The 19,922-nt window shown below is 39.5% G+C and overlaps 1 protein-coding gene across 1 annotated transcript in view; it reads left to right on the forward strand.

Moving 5' to 3' along the window:
* Positions 1–19,445, forward strand: part of LOC101856721 (E3 ubiquitin-protein ligase MARCHF6) — a 33,184-nt gene extending 13,739 nt beyond the window's left edge. The window contains exons 10-25 of the mRNA XM_005093513.3: positions 211–262; positions 1,106–1,164; positions 2,386–2,495; positions 4,509–4,623; positions 5,410–5,613; positions 6,122–6,172; positions 7,569–7,669; positions 8,227–8,410; positions 10,045–10,236; positions 10,761–10,830; positions 12,051–12,232; positions 13,239–13,373; positions 14,023–14,112; positions 15,132–15,264; positions 16,677–16,812; positions 19,017–19,445. Of these exons, the coding sequence (XP_005093570.1) occupies positions 211–262; positions 1,106–1,164; positions 2,386–2,495; positions 4,509–4,623; positions 5,410–5,613; positions 6,122–6,172; positions 7,569–7,669; positions 8,227–8,410; positions 10,045–10,236; positions 10,761–10,830; positions 12,051–12,232; positions 13,239–13,373; positions 14,023–14,112; positions 15,132–15,264; positions 16,677–16,812; positions 19,017–19,104 (1,902 nt within the window). The 3' untranslated portion in view covers positions 19,105–19,445. The remainder of the gene's footprint in view (positions 1–210; positions 263–1,105; positions 1,165–2,385; positions 2,496–4,508; positions 4,624–5,409; positions 5,614–6,121; positions 6,173–7,568; positions 7,670–8,226; positions 8,411–10,044; positions 10,237–10,760; positions 10,831–12,050; positions 12,233–13,238; positions 13,374–14,022; positions 14,113–15,131; positions 15,265–16,676; positions 16,813–19,016) is intronic.
* Positions 19,446–19,922: the final 477 nt, after the last annotated feature.

A 19,922-nucleotide genomic window follows, 5' to 3' on the forward strand; every position in this document is an offset into this window, starting at 1 on the left:
GGATAGTTGGTTTGTGCTCTTTTTTTTAGTGTTACTATTTACTATTTTTCTCTAATATTTTCTTGGAGAAATGTAAGCATTGTGGTGGTTACCTTACCGACTTGCTGTAAGTTACAACTGGTTAGCAATTGGCCCATGTGTTTTTTTTTGGTTTTTAAAAAAATAGCTCAAATCAAATTGTGATTTTGTATTTTTCCTTTTACTCCACAGGAGCATGTGTTCTGGGTTGTTTCCCTCAATACTCTCTTCATCTTAGTGTTTGGTAAGTGAATCATTTGCAGTTCTTTGGTAGAATCTATAAAGAGGTGATATGTAGTCTGGCAGATATTAACCCAAGTTATACATTTTTACCATTTTGAAACTTATTTTTTTACAATTTACCGCTCAAAACTATATAAAGCATATTGATGATGTTATGTTCTAACTATGTAACTCCCCCCCCCGGGGCAGTGCCACTGACTGTAGTGTCTATAGGCCATTCCCAAAGGGGGGACATTTCTCATTCAAGCATAGTAGAATTGTAAATGGGCTGACTCATGTCACGCTCATAACCGTGCCTGATCTACAACAAGGAACTGCTGCCTTTTCTTTCCTGATCCTCGCTATTGTCATTTTCTTCTACTTCTTTTGTATGTTTGTCACTTTCTTGTGACCTGCTATTTCCGGGGTGCCTTGATAGTCGAAGCAGACCTTGTGCTGTTGAAGCTAGAGAGGTGAGCAGTCTATGTCTGATTCCCTGTAAAGACTTCTCTGTTGACACCTACCCTTTGGCGCTCATATGACCTTATGCAGTTGCGAGCGCCGTAAAACCTTCTACTATAAAAAAAATATATAACTATGTAACTGGAAGAAGTTGGTCAGTTTTTTTGTTGTTGTTGCCTTACCATCCCCAAGGTCTGTCTGTGGCACTTCAGTAACTACTACTTCAGTAAAAATCAGGAGTTAGTATAAATTATAAATAATATAAAAATACTATGTGCTAATTTTTATGTTGGCCCTCTTTACCTAAGGACTGGAGAAAGAAAGTGAAGAAGGTTTTTTTTTTGTTTGGTTTTTTTTTTGGTCATGATTGCCACATATCTCATGGATTTGTCTTTTGTTTCAGCATTTTGCCCTTATCATATTGGCCACTTTGCTCTGGTTGGAGGAAAAATGGATCATCTAGTAAGTGATATTGTGTTATAGTTTAGTTTCTTAAAAAAAAAAAAACTGCTTTAGTTAAAAATTTCATCAGTTTTTCTTTATTTCAATGATTTTTATCAGGGTCATTCCAACCCCACTAATCTGTTATTGTCTCGACTTAAATGTCACTGTGGAAACAAACTTACAACCTTCTTCGTGCGCTCATATGACCTTATGCAGTTATGAGCGCTGTTAAACTCTTACTAAAACAAACAAAAACTTACGATACAGAGCACATACCTCAGTGCTGTCTGATACTTTCCATAAGATCAGGCCTTTTGTTCAGGCAAACCTTTTCAAAAGTCTTTCAAGTAGCTAGCATTTTAAGAATTTAAACAATTATACGAATGATCCCATTGTGTCATCTATTCCTGAGATAAGCATTTTAAGGCAATAGTGGAGTGGAAAAAGAAGTCTGACTTTCGTTGTTGATCTGTAGGGAACATCATCATTGTCATTTGTGTCACGACATTGTGGAATCAGGAACTCGTCAATTTTAGGGCATATGGAGTTTCTGGTATCATCTTTAAGCGTGTTCATTTGTCTTGGTTTCAATGAAAAAATTGATCCATCTATCTTTTAAAGAAGTCGAGATATTTGGGATTGAAGGAGGTGGGGGTCACCTGTTTTTAGAGGTAAAAGAAGAGAGAAAATGGCTGCCAAAGTTTGGTGCCTTCCAAAGCGTGAGAGTCCTTGAAATGTATAAGTTTAGATTGTTTTTGCCTTTCTTCGTTTTTCAGTAAAAGCCACACAGCAAATTGTTTTTAAATAGACAGAAAAGGTGCTGAGTTAAATTTTCAAAATTCGACAAAAATTGCCAAATGGGAAGAAAAATGTCATTTTCTTCGCTATCATTATTTTGACGAGGACCTGATTTCACCGCTCTGCCTCACATTTTACTTTTTGGTTGTGTCAGGTCCCACAACATCGAGATGAGAGTTTGTTGACAGGTCACTAACCTTAATATATATATAATAATGTGACTGTGGGTGGTTGGCGGGTGCTCTAGTGTGGTTTGCTCCGTCTTTCCTATCCAACATCTGCTGTCCCTATCTCTCCTTCATGATTGTATCTCATATGTGTACACCATTGGGGGGAAAAAATTGTTATTTATAAGCTTTGGTGTATTATGCACTGATTTTAATGTACATGTCAAAAGTGTTTTTTTGTCCCATAGCCCAATGTCTATTTTTTTACTTTCAGGTGTTGGCATCCCACTTTGAAGGCCTCTTGACCACTCTGACTGGATATTTGGTTATTGCTGTCTCCCTGCTGGCTGTTTACTCAGTCTGCTCTCTCACGAGGTTGAAGAAGTAAGTGTCAAATGTAGAACCAACTCTGATGATTGTAGTGCCCTGCCTCAGGCCGGCGTCCTGCTATAAAGGTTGTTTAACATGTTTCTTTTAAGGGAGGTCTTCACAGGTTTTAAGGGAACTTGATTGTGAATGAAGTATTTTAACCCTATCCATACGACTGGGGTCTTTTTGTACCCCAGGGGTTGTATTCTTCACATTTTAGAATACTTCTAGTACAAAGATCTCTTTGAAACTTTCAGTATTTCTCAAAAAATCATTTTGACAGACTGCTATGCAAAGCGTACGGATCGGAATAACGAGTAAATTACCTCTTTTCAAAGTGGGGGGATAGAGATCCCCTCATCATATGGACACAATAGTAATACACGACGTATGAATAGCGTTAAGTCAGTTACTATAGATGGCCTTCACTGGGTGATTGGGGAGCGCCACTGGTTGTTCCCTTTTCTGTTATTTGGGTTTGCTGTTCCGGTCTGCTTTGCTTTTTGCTGCACCTTATGACCGTTACTGAGTTGATGTGCGTCTCTTCACTCAGACACTAAACATGGCCCTCAAGAGGGCACAGCTGTGTGTTACCTTCGTGAGTTTGACATGGATTTCCCCCACTGCAAGCCCTTTTGAATCTCTCTCTCTCTCTCTCTTCTGGCGCTGTGGCTTCATAAACGGTCAGCGATGCTGACAGCACGCAGGAACTCAAGACTTGCCCGGGGGTCCTTAAAAAGTGCTGAAAGTGGGTTACTGAAATGTCCCAGTAGACGGGTTCTAGCACGATAGCTGGCGGGACATCTCAGGAATACATGGTCCATAGTTTCGTCTTCCTCCTTGCAGGCTCGACAGGACGGATCTGGGTTGTCCGCTGGCGCAATTTTGTGTAGATATAATCTCAGCTTGGGCAATTTTCCACCAGTTCTCATTTGCCCTTTTGAATGAAAGGAAAAGGGAATAAATACTTCAACATGCTCTTCAACCATTTTTACACTGATGTATTAAGCTGTAACCACAAATCAATAGTTCAGATAGATTCCCAGTTTATCTATTTTTTGGTCTTTATCTGTCACCTGTTGTGTACACTCTAGGTAGGCCTACAAAATTGTGTTTTTTCTGCATACTTGAGAGGTGTTCCGAATGAATGATTAAAAGCCACCTCCACAACAAATCAGCTAGAGCTGTATATAACTAAAAAGATGAAAGAATGGGCTTTAAGTGTATGTGTGAGATAACTTTAAAGAATACAAAGGACCTTTTGTAAAATGATTAAAAACTATGTTTAAGTACTGAGAATGTCCGCTTGGCCAAAAATTTCTAAAGTTCTTGACTAAAGCGCTTAAGTGTCTCCATGCTTGTTCAGTTCCGAGGAACTTTTTATTCCCTACCGAATAGTGGAATGGTTGGGTAAAAAAATAAGATAGAAAAGGAGTTGGTTGAAGAGTGTGTGCATCTATGTGTAAAAGACAAGGGAAGTTGACACAGAGAGTGTCAATTTTTTGGTGAATTTTCTTTTCATCAGACAGTAGTGTTGGTTGGTTTTATTAGAACAATTCTTTGTACCGTAGTTCTATTTCTCTTGTGAGGGGAGGCTCCAACATCAAATAGTCGGGGGGGGGGGGGGGGGGGGGGGGGCCTCCAACATCAAATAGTCAGATTCCATCATTTATAGTCCACTTTTGAAACTATAGTGAAAATAAAGTGTTGGCCACCAACATCAACAGTTTTAAGTTTTGTTTGCTATAAATTGTTCTTTATGTTGTCTGATGAGCCTTGTCTTGCTGGTTAGTGTCTCACCCTCATCATGGGTGGTTAGCGGGTGCTCTGGTGTGGTTTGCTCCTTCTTTCCTATCTAGCATCTTTCATCCTGATCTCCCGTCCTTCTTTTTTATGTTTGTTACTCTCTTGTAACACCTCTAATCTTTTGCACTTATTTGACCTTATTGTATTGCAAGTGCTCTAAAACTCTTTCTAAAACTAAATCACACTCATCCCTCCATTACAACCCATGCTGGTCTCTTTCAGGGGGCAGAGGATTTTTGGGCTTTGCTATGTGGTAGTGAAAGTGAAACTTCTTGTCGTCATGGAAATTGGTGCATTCCCTCTAGTGTGTGGCTGGTGGCTTGACATTTGCTCTCTGGTACGTATTGATTTTAGTCTGATGTAATTTGTCCTAGCAAAAACGGTGTAGAGTGTTTGTTTGGAAAACTTATAACGCTGTTTGAGCTTTTACTTTGTTTTGTGTGCCTTGTGATTGGAGCCTGTGGGACTTTAGTCAGTAAGCTTCCAATTCTTTAGTCGGTAAAATTTTGTTGATAACCGATAATGGCTTTCAGATTATTTCCTGGCCTTTAGAAACATGCTGGACTTGCATTTCTGAATGTCGCAGCAACTATTTATAGTGGTTCCTTTGAAATATTTATAGTGATTCCTTTGAAATATTTATAGTGATTCCTTTGAAAGAAAAACATTAAAAATTTGTTTGTCATTTTTTATGTTCTTATTTCAAAGGCTTCATATTGTTACAGGCTTTTTTAAAAGAGATTTTTGTTTGATTTTCAAACCCCTCTTGATTGTGCTTTTTGTAACAGCTGATTATGTGGTCCTAGTAAGGCAAACTAGTTGAGTACACATAAAGGGAGTAGATGTTGGTTATATTTTTTTATTTTTAAGAATGTGTCTGTATTTGGTCCCTGTCCAAGTGACTGTAATTGCAAACATGTTTATCTTGGGGTCATGTTCTCTTGCCGCTACAAGGTTGCATACAGACCAACACAAAGATAAGACTTTTAGTCATTTTCAATTGAGAATATGTGGTAAAAAAATCTCACTCTGGAAATAATGATCAGTTATGTTCTGTTGGATGTTGGGTCTATGCTAAATCTAAAACCATGAATCTGCTAAATTTTGCCTTTTTGTTTTCCAGTCCATGTTTGACGCAACTCTGAAGGACCGGGAGTCGAGCTTTTTGTCTTCCCCGGGCACTTCCATGTTCATCCACTGGTTGGTTGGCATGGTATACGTCTTCTACTTTGCCTCCTTCATATTGTTGACCAGGGAGGTGCTACGGCCAGGAGTACTTTGGTTCCTCAGGAATTTGAATGACCCAGAATTCAATCCTATCCAAGAGGTAGGCTTTGCCCTTAATTTCTGAAGATTGTTTCTTTTTAAATCATATTGGGAACATAGAGACAGTTGTTTATTTATAATAATGGTAATAGTATATGGCATTCCTGTAGCACTCAACCCCGATTAAAGAACACATGCTCTGAGCGCTTTACAATACAACAGTAACATGTAATCAGTACATTGTGTTCTGACTAAATAAAAATCTCTCTAAATATTTATCTAATTAATTTGTGTTGTTAATTGTTTATGGAAAGACTCATGAAAGACCTCTATCTTCTTTTTATACTCCTCTCACTTTATGTTGGGAGGTTTGTTTGTAAATAATTCATTTGCCTTGATTTGTATTTATGAATGTGAGTAAGTGATATAGAGAATGTGAATTTTAAAGTCTTTAAATATGATGCTCTTGAGCATACTGTCGCAACTTTTCTAAAGCATATCCTTGACAGTTTTCAAGATTTTGAATGACATTTTTAACTATGTTCAACTGATTCCCCCCGCCCCCCCAGATGATTCACCTCTGTGTACTGAGACATTTCAGACGATTTATCGCTTCTGTGGTGAGTAAAAACATCAGGTTTTGCTCCTTTTTTCTCAGCATTTCTATATTTTTAAAATATAGGATATTCATTTCTATTTTTTTAATGACAATTTTAGTGGGTGGTTGGCGGGTGCTCTGGTGTGGTTTGCTTCTTCTTTCCTATCAAACATCTATCTTCTTTATCTCCCTTTTTTCTTTTTTATGTTTGTTACTCTCTTGTAACACTTCTAATCTTCAGCACTTATATGACCTTATTGTGTTGCAAGAGCCGTAAAACTCTTACTAAAACTAAAACTGGCGATTTTGATCAGCAGCAGATGTTATCAGCATACTGATGATTATTTTGCTTGTCAGATATACCCTTGCAATAACAGTGTTTGAATTTTTGAAGTTTCTCAGTCCAGAGTTCAGTTGCTGTAAGCATGAGAGGTCGAAGAGTGGTCCTTGTTCTATTTTAATGGATTGTTGAAAGTGTTGTCAGTGTGGCCCCCACTTTTCCTTTTCCTGAATAAACTTGCATGAACAGATAAGCGTACATTTTTTCTTCCGTGCACATATCGTTGGAGGTTACTCTTGTGTTGTTCTCTTCTTGTGCTTAATTGACCCATCACTCCCCTTTTCCACACAAATTGTAAGATCACGCCGCAGCAGATATGTACCTCCAAAAACAAAGAAAGAAAGATATAAAAGAAGTTTTTTACCATCTAGCAGAAGGCTTTTGTCAGAATGAGCATAAACGTGTTGCTCTTAGAGTATGTATCTGTATATAACTCCAAAGGTCTAGTATTTAAATTCCTGCATGTGGTTGAATGATGCATTTGATGTAAATGTACATTTTGTCAGCTTTACTTCTCCTTTCATTTGAATTTTAATGAGAGTAATATATATGACTTAAATTTTTTTAATGTATACCTGCATGTGTTTTTACGGTCCTGTACAGCCAAGGAAAATTTCCCTCTGGGATAATAAAGTACTATGTTATCTTATCTTATCTTATCTTATCTTGTCTTATTAAATGATGTCATTGCTTCTTATTCAGTTGCTTATTGGCACCAGTCTTTTCTTATAGTGTAGTAAAACAAGTAGGATATCTGTTTATGAAATCAGTGTGGTCAGAATATTCAAATGTTGTTCAAAAAGGCAGACTGGTTGACGGACATGCAAATGGAGTCAGTGGGTGGTTGGCAGGTGCTCTGGTGTAGTTTGCTCCTTCTTTCTTATCAAACATCTATTGTCCTGATCTCTCCTTCTTTTTTATATTTGTTACTCTCTTGTAACATCTCTAATCTTCTGCACTTATATGACTTTATTGTGTTGCAAGTGCCATAAAACTCTTACTAAAACTAAACTAAAACATTGTTTCTGAAACATGTTGTAATATTGCATGACTATGAGTGTTATATTTCTTGTCTCAGGTTATTTTTGGCAGTGCTGTTCTCCTCATGCTTTGGTTGCCAATCAAGGTCATCCGTCTAGTATTTCCTGGCTTTCTACCGTACCGTGTGGTCGTCTCCAGGTAAGTAATTTTCCCAATGACTGAATTGAACGTGAGTTTAGAATCTACTTGTGAAAGAGTGATCTGAATAATACCTCGGCGTTTGTAGTTGTACACGTAGCAGTTGATCGAAAGGAGCTCAGGTGCACGGGTCCTGTAGGGACAGGGAATCAGGGCCCAAAGGGTTAATCTCAAAGCGTCATCATTGCCATCATCATGATCTTCAACTTAATGGTTGTTATACAGGAGTTAAAAAATACATGGAAACATTTATAAATTATTACCGTATGTACAACATTTTTCAACATACTCCTTTTTTAGGTTTAATGAGGAATTTCATCATCTTCATTATAGTTATCGTCATCATCATGATCTTTTTCCTGCAAGTGGGTGGTTGGCGGGTGCTCTGGAGTCGTTTGCTTCTTCTTTCCTGTCAAACGTCTATAGTCCTTATTTCTCCTCCTTCTTTTTTGTGTTTGTTACTCTCTTGTAACACCTCTAATTTTCTGGCGCTTATATGACCTTGTGCAGTTGCGAGCACCGTAAAACTCTTACTAAAACTAAAACTAAACCTGCAGTGAGGCCCCAGTGAGTGAGCTGTCGCTGGAGCTGCTGCTCCTGCAGGTTGTCTTGCCCTCCCTGTTGGAAGCTGGCCACACCCGGGCCATGTTGAAGAAACTTGTGGAGGGCTGGTCAAAAGCCATGGCTTGGTTGCTGGACCTGAGATCCTACCTCATCGGAGACGTTGCTCTGGACGGAGAGGTTGGTCTAGTTTTCTCTTTTCCCCAAGTACTTGCTATTTCTGGAGGTACAGAATGTTCCAGATCTTTCATTTTTTTCTAATGGTGTGTTTTCCTTTTTCTCTATTTGATAACCATTCAGTGTATGCTCTATACAAATGCTATTTATTATTATTATTATCATTATTCTTTCTGGAGGGTGGGGATATTAAATGGATCTTCTGCCTGTCTGCCATGGTGCCACCCTTCTAATGATGGAAAAGTTTGCATTAACATTTTTGCTCAATTACACATGTTCACATGAATTGTTGTAGTTCTTTTCATGTACATTTGTTTTAACCCTCGTCCTGCGGGAGCCGGGTTAATGTTGCCCGATAAGCCTATTTCGGCACCTCGCCTACGTTCTGGTCCCGAATCAGTGTAGCTCCTGGCTCAGCTGCAGCGCGCATCATCTTACTTGAAATTCGGGTCCTGAGTCGGATCCCCATTCACGCAGGTCAAGTGTGTGTGCGTCAGTCTGTTTGAGTTTGTGTGCGTTTGTGGCCTTCTTCTAGATCCGCCTGCGTTGGTTCGTAATCGAGGCATACGTCTCATTCAAAACACGCCAAGTTGGTAGCTCTAGATGTGCGTCCAATGAAATTATAGAAGAAATTGACCCACTTAGACATGAGGAGCTCGAAAGGATAGTCAGGAAACAAGACTTCCATTTTTCTGTACAAAATCTTTCAAATGAGCTTGATTTTGTATGAAATGATACTACCTGATAAAAAATAAGCTTGTTTGATAGTTTTGAATACCATTGTGCAGGTACAAAGAACAATTTGAGTGTAAAACATTCGGAAATTGACCTATATTATCTCCTTTCGAACCTCAGGTCATTCATAACAACAAGAGCGTCCAGAAAGGTTATTCGAATGGGCGTAACTAATCGTAATGTCTTATCAGCTTGTGAGAGGGGGTTATTCAAGTGTTTGTGACACTTTATAAATAGAAAGCTATGAAAGATAGAGCGTTATTTTCTTCGTCGATTAATACACTCCCACGGTATTCATGGTGAAAACACACGTTTCCCGGCGCGCGCGCGCTGTACACCAACTGTACACACTGAGTGACCCCGGTGGCCTGCCCGGCTCATCCGACGGTAATCGGTTGCTGATAAGATTCGCATCTCGGCACAGACGCAGGACAAGAGTTAAATATACAGCTAGTGCGTGGCTACAGCTGTTGGTGATAAAATGATAATAAATCAAACCAACTATAGATCAGAACAGACAAGACAAAAGTGGAAAATTGTGACTAATGCCATCTCCCCCCCCCCCCGTGTACTCTTCGATTGTGTGTGATGTTTTTATGTTTTTACTTCTTTTGAACTACTATCCTGTAAATTTTAGGAATCTTGCAATGTCAAAGGGCAAGTAATAGGCTAGAAAGAGAAGTTTGTATCTAAGTGTCTTCTTGAAGTTCACCTTCACGATCCTCAACAGTTATAGTTACCAAGCCAAGGCCCCCCCCCCCCTGCTCCCTGTAATCACCACCACACTCTCAGGTTTTCACTCATCGCATTGACGTCTCTTTCTTCCCACGGCACCCAAAAGGGTATAAGCGGCGGATAAAACTAAAGTAAAACAAGCATTGACAAAGTTTTACTGTTGACAGGATGAGGCTAACATCGTTGACAGTAATGAACCTCACATGCCAGCAGAACCCCGACTAGCCAACGGGGGGCAGCCCGTTCCCCCTGCCCATGACCTTGGGGATGGTCTGGGAGCAGCACACCAAGCCATGCTACAAGGTGGAGGACCCACTGGCTTTCAGCCTTACAAGAGGCCTTCATTTTTTGCTGCCAGGGTGAGTGGAGAGGCGAGCAAGACTGGTCATTGTCTTGACCTTTCTCAGTACGATTGTTGTTGGAAAACTTATCCTTGTCACTGGGCTCTAAGTCTTTCTGATGTTACTGAACCTTGCCACTGCGCTCTAAGTCTTTCTGATTGTACTGAACCTTGTATTTTGTGTTTGTTACTCTCTTGTAACACCTCTAATCTTCGACACTTATATGACCTTATTGTGTTGCAAGTGCCGTAAAACTCTTACTAAAACTAGAAAAGGTCAACCATAGAAATGCACTGCAAGAAGAATTGTTCTTACTCAGCATTTACAAGACATTTAACCGAGTGTCTTTTTTCTACTAATTTTTAATATAGTTCAATCTTCCATCCTAAAGCAATTCTTTAATATTTGCTGTGCTCATGAGCAGCTAACTTCAATACTAAGCCTCAGCTTAAGTTGGTTAAATAGGGGATGTTTCGAGCAAATTGGAAGCTTGTTAAAGTAGTTCTCCAAAATATCTGAGAACATGTGTTTTTTTCCCCCAGATCTGTTCCCTTGTTGTCCTCATGTGCATCACCTTCTTCTTAGCAAGCACAGTCTCATTAGTATTACCAGGTGAGCGAATGGGTATAGTTTTCATGTATTTATGTATGTGTATAATATGTATGTTTGCCATTGTAAAGCAAAGTGCCCTTCTGGGGCAATTAAAAGTGTAATTTATGTTTTTATTTATTTTTTTATTTCACTATCTTTATTTATTTATTTATTTATTTATTTATATTTACTTTATTATTATTATTTTCAAAAAGTATTTTTTGTCTTTTTTTTTTTTTAAGCCGTACCCAAAATTATTTGTGAGGAGGATACTAGTTTCCTCTTGTATTTTGTTGAATATAGAACTCACTTAATCTTTAGAGGCCGAATTCAGGAGGGGCAATGCGGGTAAAAATACTTTGAAAGTCAACTTTAAATAGGTCCCAGTTTTGATTCTCTGTTAAGGTGGGTGGCACAATGTTTTCATAGCCTATTTAGCATTTTTATTTCAGACTTTTGGCAATGTAGAATGATTGCTATACGCAAGGGACTTGCAGGGAAAGATACCTAGATTTCTTCGAAGTTTCAATTTGGGAAGAAGACTGCAATGCAATATCCTTGGTCTAAATATGATCAAAATACAATAAACCTGCTCTAATGGCCGCCTGTATAATACAATTACCTGTACAAAAGGACTCTTCCCGTTTATTTCTTTGCCTACTTTTTACAGTGTAATGAGATTGGCCACCTGTTTGTTGTTGTTATCGATCCAGCAACAGCTGGGCTCTCGCCCTTCTGTCAAATGCCATGTAGTGATAAGTGCAGGTTTGCTGCAGTTGCTGTAATGTTCCATAGAGTGTGTTGTCAATGTTAGGTCTCGGAGGGAGAAGGGTAGCTCTGATGTCATTTAGGGCTGTGCAGTTGAACAAGGCCACCTGTTTAAAACGTCCATTTTACTCTCCACGTGTGGTGTGAGGGTCACTCGTTAGAACAGCTATATTCTGTCATCTCATCATGCAAAACTATATTTGTGAGGCAGCATGGACTCTCAAGCTGTGGAAATAACTCAACTTTGGCAGTCATTTTCTCACTAATTTTACCTCTGAAACCAGGCAACCACCTCCTCTATCGATCACCAATATCTTGGCTTGTATCAAAGATAAATGGATATTTTAAAAATCAAAATCAAGGCAAATGGCTAGACTTTAGGACGACACCAATAACTCTATATGCCCCAAAATTGACGAGCGCCTGATTCCACCACGTCGTGACATGTTTTTCTCCCTTTTGCCTGTGTTCAGTGTTCATGGGCCGGCAGTTGATGTGGCTGTGGGTGGGGGACACCAAGATCCACGAGCTGTACACAGCAGGCTGCGGCCTGTACATCTGCTGGCTTTGTCTGCGAGTGTCGACAGTGGTGGCCGGCTGGTACCTGCAGGGATGGGCCATCATCAAAGCCAAGCTCCGCCTCTGGGGCTTGCTCGTAAGTTCTTGAATCCTTTTCTTTGCTTTTGTTTCAAAGCCTGTACTTATATCGGCAGCATCTGTGATGTAGTAATAAGGCTCTTTGTCTTGTATTCTCAAGACGTGAGTTATGTTTCCCCGTAAGGTAAATATTTTATCAAGTATCTTCATTTTTTTCTTCTTTCCTTCCTTCCTCTGGCTGGCCTCCGTTAAGAGGGCGGCAATCTGCTACAGGCTGACAGGTAAGAGGCAACCTTGTGTGGCCTCGTTCAGCGTACAATCTTCATTTTTCCGCTGGGATATTGTCACCTAGAACTATTTTGTCCAATATACACTCAATAGTTAAGTGTTCTATGGGCACAAAAGTTCAGAGGCAATGATGTAGTACCTGATAAGGCAAATGTTGGCCAAGACAGGCAGAGTCAAGTCAGTCATAGTTTTATATTGTCAAAATGTTCCTATAGTATGCTTCCCAGAAAGTTGAGTTTGTTTCAGAATGCTCTCAGGTCTGCTGGGGTAATAGTATAGATTGTGAAGCGCATAGAGCTTGCTGTTGAGCGGGGATTTGCGCTATACAAATGCTATCTATTATTATTATTAAAACATGTACAATAATTTTTTGCAGTTCGAGATCAATGAAAGTAATTTATTGGGCATTGCTTAGCATACAGTTTTGCTATCAGCTATGAAACATTTCATGAAGATAGACATATGTTTAAGTCAAGGATTATCGTCAAACTGAGCTGATTTCTTCTCCTGCCCTTGTGCAAGCAATGTGAGAAGCTGAATCTACCTGTTGTAGTAATTTCATATTTAATTCTCTTCTGTAAGTCGAGTATGTAGTAAAGGTATTGTATCTGTCTGACCACAGATCGTGGGTGGTTGGCACGTCTATCGTCCTTATCTCCCCTTCTTCTTTTTTATGTTTGTTACTCTCTTGTAACACCTCTAATCTCTGGCGTTCATATGACCTTATGCAGTTGCGAGCGCTGTAAAACCTCTACTAAAACTAAAACTGACCACAGATCTTCAAGTCGCTAGTCATGGCCGTGGTTCTCCTGGTGGTCATCCCCTTGCTGTTGGGCCTCCTGTTTGACGTGATCATCGTGGCCCCCATGAGGGTGCCCCTGGACCAGTCTCCTATCTTTTTTCCTTGGCAGGTAAGCACTCCTGAGAGCTCAAGTCTTGCCAGGAATGTTATTGTTGATGTTGCTAGCCCTATCCGTACGTCATGTTTTACTGTCATATCCATACGGTATGGGGAACTCGCCATCACTTTCCAAAGAGGAAATTGACTCGTTAATCTGGTCTGTACGCTTTGTATAGCAGTCTGTCAAAACGATTTTTTGAGAAATACTGAGAGTTTCAAAGAGATCTTCGTACTAGAAGTATTCTAAAATGTGAAGAATACAACCCCGGGGGTACAAAATGACCCCACGGCGTACGGATAGGTTAATCCATCAGCCCGTGGTCAAGTCCCCTTTTGTCCTATGACCTTGTTTATGATGGGAAGAATATTGAGGAGAGTATTCTCTTCTTTGTAAGTTTCAGATTTTCTTAATGTTCTCGACTTTATTCGTCCTTGACTTTTCATTCCCAAGTTTTTGTATGTGATAGATATTGAAGCATTGTATTGTGGCTGATGGACAATAGGATAGTGGTTAGAGTGAAGATTTTTCTTTATTCTCCCCTACCCCCCCCTCCTAACCCCCCTTCCCTCTGCCTGTGAGATTTAGTTCTTATGGCTTTTTCTTATCATTGACCGTATTTACCACAATTAACAGTATTTTGGTACTCTTTATTTGACAGGACTGGGCTCTGGGAGTTCTACATATGAAGATCTTGACAGCTGTTATCATGATGGGCCCTCAGTGGTGGTTGAAGCGGGCCATAGAGAGGGTAAGACTTCTCAAAATAGTCTTTTTGCCCAGAGTTTTCTGGGTTTTTTTTCTCTCCCTCTACTGGGGACTCTCATGGCCTAGAGGTTAAGGTGTTTGCCTCTCATTCAAACCCGGGACCTTTTGAATGAGAGGTCCTGGGTTTGAATCCAGGTAGCAATGGAAAAATTTTATTTTCTAAAATTGTCTCCTTTCACCTCCTTTCCTGCTCTCTAGCAACATTCTGTTGTCTGCTTTCGTCTCCACTTTCTGCCCCCACCCCCTCACCTCCTTTGCTGCCTCCTCCAGGCTTCTGACTCTTTCTGCACCCTTTCTACCGTAACTCCTTGGCTCTTTCTTACTGCTGTCTTTCAGCCACACCCCTGATCTTCTGATAGGAAAGATGTACATGTAGCCTTCTCAAACAAGGGCAAAAAATTTCGAAGGTCCTGTTTGCAAGTTGCGCACGTTAAAAATCCCTTGGCGGTCTAAAATCGATGAGAGTAGGTTTTGGCCGCCACCCGGCAAAATGCAAAATTTCCTACCAACTGAAAATGTTAAATGTGTCCTACGTGCTCATATGAACCTTATGCAGTTGCGAGCGTCGTAAAGCACTTACCAAAAAATAGATCTCCTGCAACTGCTGAGCTGATTATCTTGTCGATTGATTTATTTTATCCAGTGTTGCAGCGTTTGTGTTGACTTCAGTTCTCTTTTTAATACAGCTGGTCTCTTGCATTCGTCCCTTGCTGGCTATTCCCCATTTGAACTGATACCCCGAAAGCACAATCATTACATTATATCAAAGCAGCTTCTTTTCCAAAAGTAGCATGGTGGGGGGGGGGGGGGGGGGGAGCCCTCTAAGATAATCCAACATTGAAGTCAAACCATTTAAATGCTCTGTCAATTGTTTTGAATAGTATAAACAATGATCAAGCGACCTAAAACAGCTGAGAGCAGTATACATACATTTTTTTTTTACCTAGTTCTGTGATGTGGCAAGGCAGAGATAAGTTAAATGTAATTTCTGTTGTCTCGCAGGTGTACAATGATGGCATGCGCAACCTAAACATGCGCTTCATAATGATGCAGATCTGCCTTCCGGTGTCCACGTGTCTAGGCATGGCCCTGGCGGTTCCCTATGTGATAGCTTACAGCATTGTGCCCGCTGTTGGTAAGTCTTGCTGGCTTCTCTGTACCTCCGGGTTGCCCTTTTGGTGTTGATCTCATTGTCTTTTCAATTTATCGTCATGGCATCAAGTTAGGTTAAAACTATACAGCATGCTGTGCGTTTTATGCTCCTTTCAAAGCTGTTTGTTTATCTACGACTGGGCATCTGAATTAAGTGCCCATGGTTGATAGGACTGACTCTAGTGAGTTTAGAGCCGTGATGAGTTCCCATACAATTAAAAAAACAGGTGTGCATTCTTAATTAAAATGTTCTTTAAAAAAAAAAAGAAACTAAGTCCTCATTGTCACAGTTAAATGACCTATGTAAGAGATGAATTATTTTTCTTTTGTTGTTGTTACTGCATTGTTCGTCATTTAAGTATATAAGACAAAAAAAGTATTTTAAAAAATTGAATTAAAAAGGGTTGAGTGCACATTCTTAATATATGACTTATAAAAAAAATATTGTCAATTTTTCAGCTCTCTTGGAAAATGAAAATATAGACAGTCTGCCCGTAACAGTGATGACAGGCCCTACTTTCTATATCGTCTTTGATATAAATGTACTGTACAATACATGAGGCGTCCACTAAAAAAATGGCCATAGTCACCAACTGAAAATCGTGAGGGTATCCATTTTGAACACTTGTCGACTTATAACGGTATTTCTGTTCCGATATTGGTTGATTATTGTTGTTAGATTTCCTGTCCAGCAAACATAAAATAAACCACAAATCAAACAAATATGAAATTATGAGCCCACAAGCTTTTAAAATTGACACCCTCACAATTTCCGGTTTGTGACTATGCCCGTTTTTTCAGTGGACTCCTCATATTTTTCCCTGAAACGTCAGCACCACTGTCTGAATATGTCTGTGGTTGAGAGTGTTTTCCTGTAGGGTTTATTGATGGTTGGACACATGATGGATGGTTGATGAGTGGTCTGCTCCTTCTTTCTTCTTCGTGCTCCTTTTTTCTTAGCCTGTACCAGATTATATTTGGTTGCTTTTAAGCACAAGGGAGCTATCCCGAAAAATGCTGTTTTGAGAAAATCAATGGTAAAGTTTTTGCCCCTTGTTCAGTTTCTTTAAAATACTAGGGAGAGTTTTTTCTATAACCAAACAAATATACACACCAATGAAACCAAACTTCTCCTATAGGTAGGGCAATGCCCACTTTTGGTGTCGGTCAAGATTTCTGGAAACCCCTGAAATCTGGGTTAGCCCGCTTGTCCTTAAAAGCGACCATTTGGCTTATATTGTTCCAACTTGTCGAGAATTGAACTCAGGAAAACGTTGATTTTGATGTATGTCAGCACGAAAAGCTATCCTTGTTGAAGTGTGTGGCATTTGTATATTTCCGTTCTCAGTTCCCTACTTCTGTGTGAGAGACTCTTTTTTTTTTTTCCTCCCTCAGGTGTGAGTTTTGAGATGCAGACAATGGTGGTGCGGCGGATTTACCCGTTTGTGCTGACCATGATTGTGTGCTCAGGAATGTTCATCTTCCAAGTGCGGCAGTTCCGCAGACTATATAACCATATCAAGGATGACAAGTAAGTTTTTCTCGTTTTTTTCTGAAGTCTCTTTTTTTTTCTGTTGGGAAGATTTCTCCCCACCAAAAAGCTGAGGGGATAGATTGATTATATTATTTATTCTTGTTTTTCGTGTTCAAAGGGATGTAAATTGATTGTAAAGTATATGAAGAGCACAGGGGAAAAACGACGGTAGTCGCAAACTGGAAATTGTGAGGGTGCCAATTTTAAATGCTTGTGGACTCATAACTGGTGGTTTATTATTAAGTGTTGTTGAATGGTAAATCTAACAACAATAATCAACCAACAGTTGAACAGAAATACAGTTATGATTTAACAAGTGTTCAAAATTGGTACTCTCACGATTTTCAGTTTGTGACGACCATCGTTTTTCCCCTGTAGTCTTCATATGATATTGCATCACATTTCTTACTCAAGAGTCTGCTTGTTCGATAATAAATTGTCGGTTTGCTTTATTTGTGAGTAAAAGCTTTTGAATACGTAGTTGTCATGTTTTCTCACATGATAGGTATTTTCAATTTGGGGGTTGTGGAAAGAATTGGGAGATTAATAGAAATGAGAGGGGATAATCATGCAAGAAGAAGGGGCCGGTATCCTATAAAATTACTGTGTTCATATACTATACTGTAGCACTCCTGCAGAATTTTGAATGTTAAAATGTGTGTTGAGTTGTTTTAAAACCCTGATCTACAGTGGGTGGCTGGCGGGTGCTCTGGTGTGGTTTGCTTCTACTGTCCCATCGAACATCTATCGTCCTTATCTCCCCTGCTTCTTTTTTATGTTTGTTACTCTCTCCTTTTTCTTTTTTATGTTTGTTACTCTCTTGTAACACCTCTTTTCTTCTGGCGCTCATATGACCTTATGCAGTTGCGAGCACCAAACTTCTACTAAACCTAAAACCCTGCTCTACAAGAGCTGAAAAGCAGCTGATGAACTGACTCTGCATTACCAGCTTGGCGTGTTGTTCTATTGCCTGGTTTTTAAAAACTATTATTTTACCTGGGTTTTGGATATGCCTGGTTTTCTCAAAATGTTTTAAGTACTAGACTCTTTCTCATTCTCAGTGAAGTAAAAAGTAGACTTGTTGATCATTCTGTGCAGAACATAGAGGAAGAAGTCTGTCGCAAGTATAATGTTTTCTGTCTTGCTATTCCGTTTCAAGAAACAGCTGAATATATCATCAACCTCCCACGGTATTGGAGCTTTGTTAAAAACCCATGGCCTTCCATTAAATAACAATCTCTACTGGTGAAAATTAACTAATTCACCGTTATGTTAGAGGTGTAACTCTCATGAAATTGAAGATGAATTTCACTTTATTTTCTATTGTTCACACTTTGTCCCTCAAAGGAAATTGTTAATCCCTCCCAGCCTGAATCGGCCCAGTGACAGAAATATGCAATGTTTGACTCATGATAAGAGATATGCGCACAACCTGTACTTATTCATTATGAAAACTCTACTTATCAAATGAGTGTTTTGTGTGATGTGATGTGGGCCAATGGCCTTAAACACTGAATAAACTTACTTACTTACTGTTGCCTGGTTTGCTGAACCATTGTGTTGTAAGCACTGATGATATGGTGCTTCTACTGAAAGGTTGCATTCACTATCATTTTTGTGTGATGTGAAAACTTGGGATTTGAAGTACCGTACAAGACATTACTAAGTGCTCTGATGGTGAGAAAAGTATGTGGGGGGCTCCGGTGGCTAAGTGAGCAGTGAGTTCAGTGTCAAGTAATGTCAAGCAAGTGTCGGTGACACAGGGTTTAGATGGGTGGTCACTGGGATGTGCCCTTGAGCAAGACACAACAACCCTAGCTCAAGATACAGGGCACTGCACAGTGGCGACCGGCAGTGGCATGGTTGTAAGTTGTTCAATGCTGGTGCAATATTTGTATTTATGTATGTATTTGTGCATGTATTTATGTATGTATGTATTCATAATTGTGTATGTCTGTATTTATGTGTGTATGTTTGTATGTAAGTTTGTATGTATGTATGTATGTATGTATGTATGTATGTATGTATGTATGTATGTATGTATATATGTATGTACGTATGTTTGCCACTGTAAACCGAATTGCCCTTCAGGGATCAATGAAAGTGTAATTTATTATTGTCATTAATATTATTATTATTATTAATTTCCCCTCTTGTTCTTGTTGACTGACTTCTTATTTTCTTTTGTGTACTCTGCACAGGTATCTGGTGGGCCAGCGTCTTGTCAATTACATTCACCACACCACCAGCCGTGAGGAGACCCCACGGGCCGAGATACCAGCCTCATGATGAGTGTTCATGTGTTGTTTGGGCTTTGTATGACGCATGAATGTGTGTGTGTGTGTGTGTGTGTGTGTGTGTGTGTGTGTGTGAATTCGCAAATTGTGTGCATGTGTGTGTGTGTGCATGAGAGAGCATAAGTGGTGTGCATGCTTCTTGTATGTATTTGTGTGTATGTATGAGTGTGCTCGATTGGGTGTATATATATTATATATAGCTTATATATAATGTGTGTGTGAGTTCCAGAGCACTCATGCTTGGGTGTGTGCATAAGCATGTGTGATATTCTGGTGAATGTGGATGAAATCCTCCCAGTCCTTAAAAAGAATGACAGTGAATGAGAAAAAAAAGTGAATAAAATAAATAGCTGGGAGGTTAACTTTGAGGAGTGAGTGATCTGATCCGAAGAAGGCATTTGAGTTTTCAAGTCTTCAAACGAGTGTATGATAGTGTACAGTTTTGTTGGCTGTGATATTTGTGTAAGAGAAGTGGAATGAATTGATTTTTTTGTGCAGTATGGAGTAAAAGCGAGTTCTGTGTTCTCCTGTTTTGACCTTTTCCCCCTCGTTATTGTTATTCAGCGCCTTTTATCAAAGGATTAAAATATAATGTGTACAGTTTCGTTTATTTTTCTTTCAAAGTAATTCTTAATTTGATTGTTGATCATCAGTGTGGAAGGAGGTACAATATTCCCTTGCATATCGCATCTCTCATTCCGTAGACTTTGTACAGTGGAAAATAGGGAAAAATCAGGGAAGCCCTATTGACTGAAACACAACCAGTCAGAGCATGCTGTTTGGTGTAGAAAATACTTTCAAATACCTTTA

The sequence above is a fragment of the Aplysia californica genome, unplaced genomic scaffold, assembly GCF_000002075.1.
Source record: "Aplysia californica isolate F4 #8 unplaced genomic scaffold, AplCal3.0 scaffold00065, whole genome shotgun sequence".
Classification (NCBI taxonomy): domain Eukaryota; kingdom Metazoa; phylum Mollusca; class Gastropoda; order Aplysiida; family Aplysiidae; genus Aplysia; species Aplysia californica.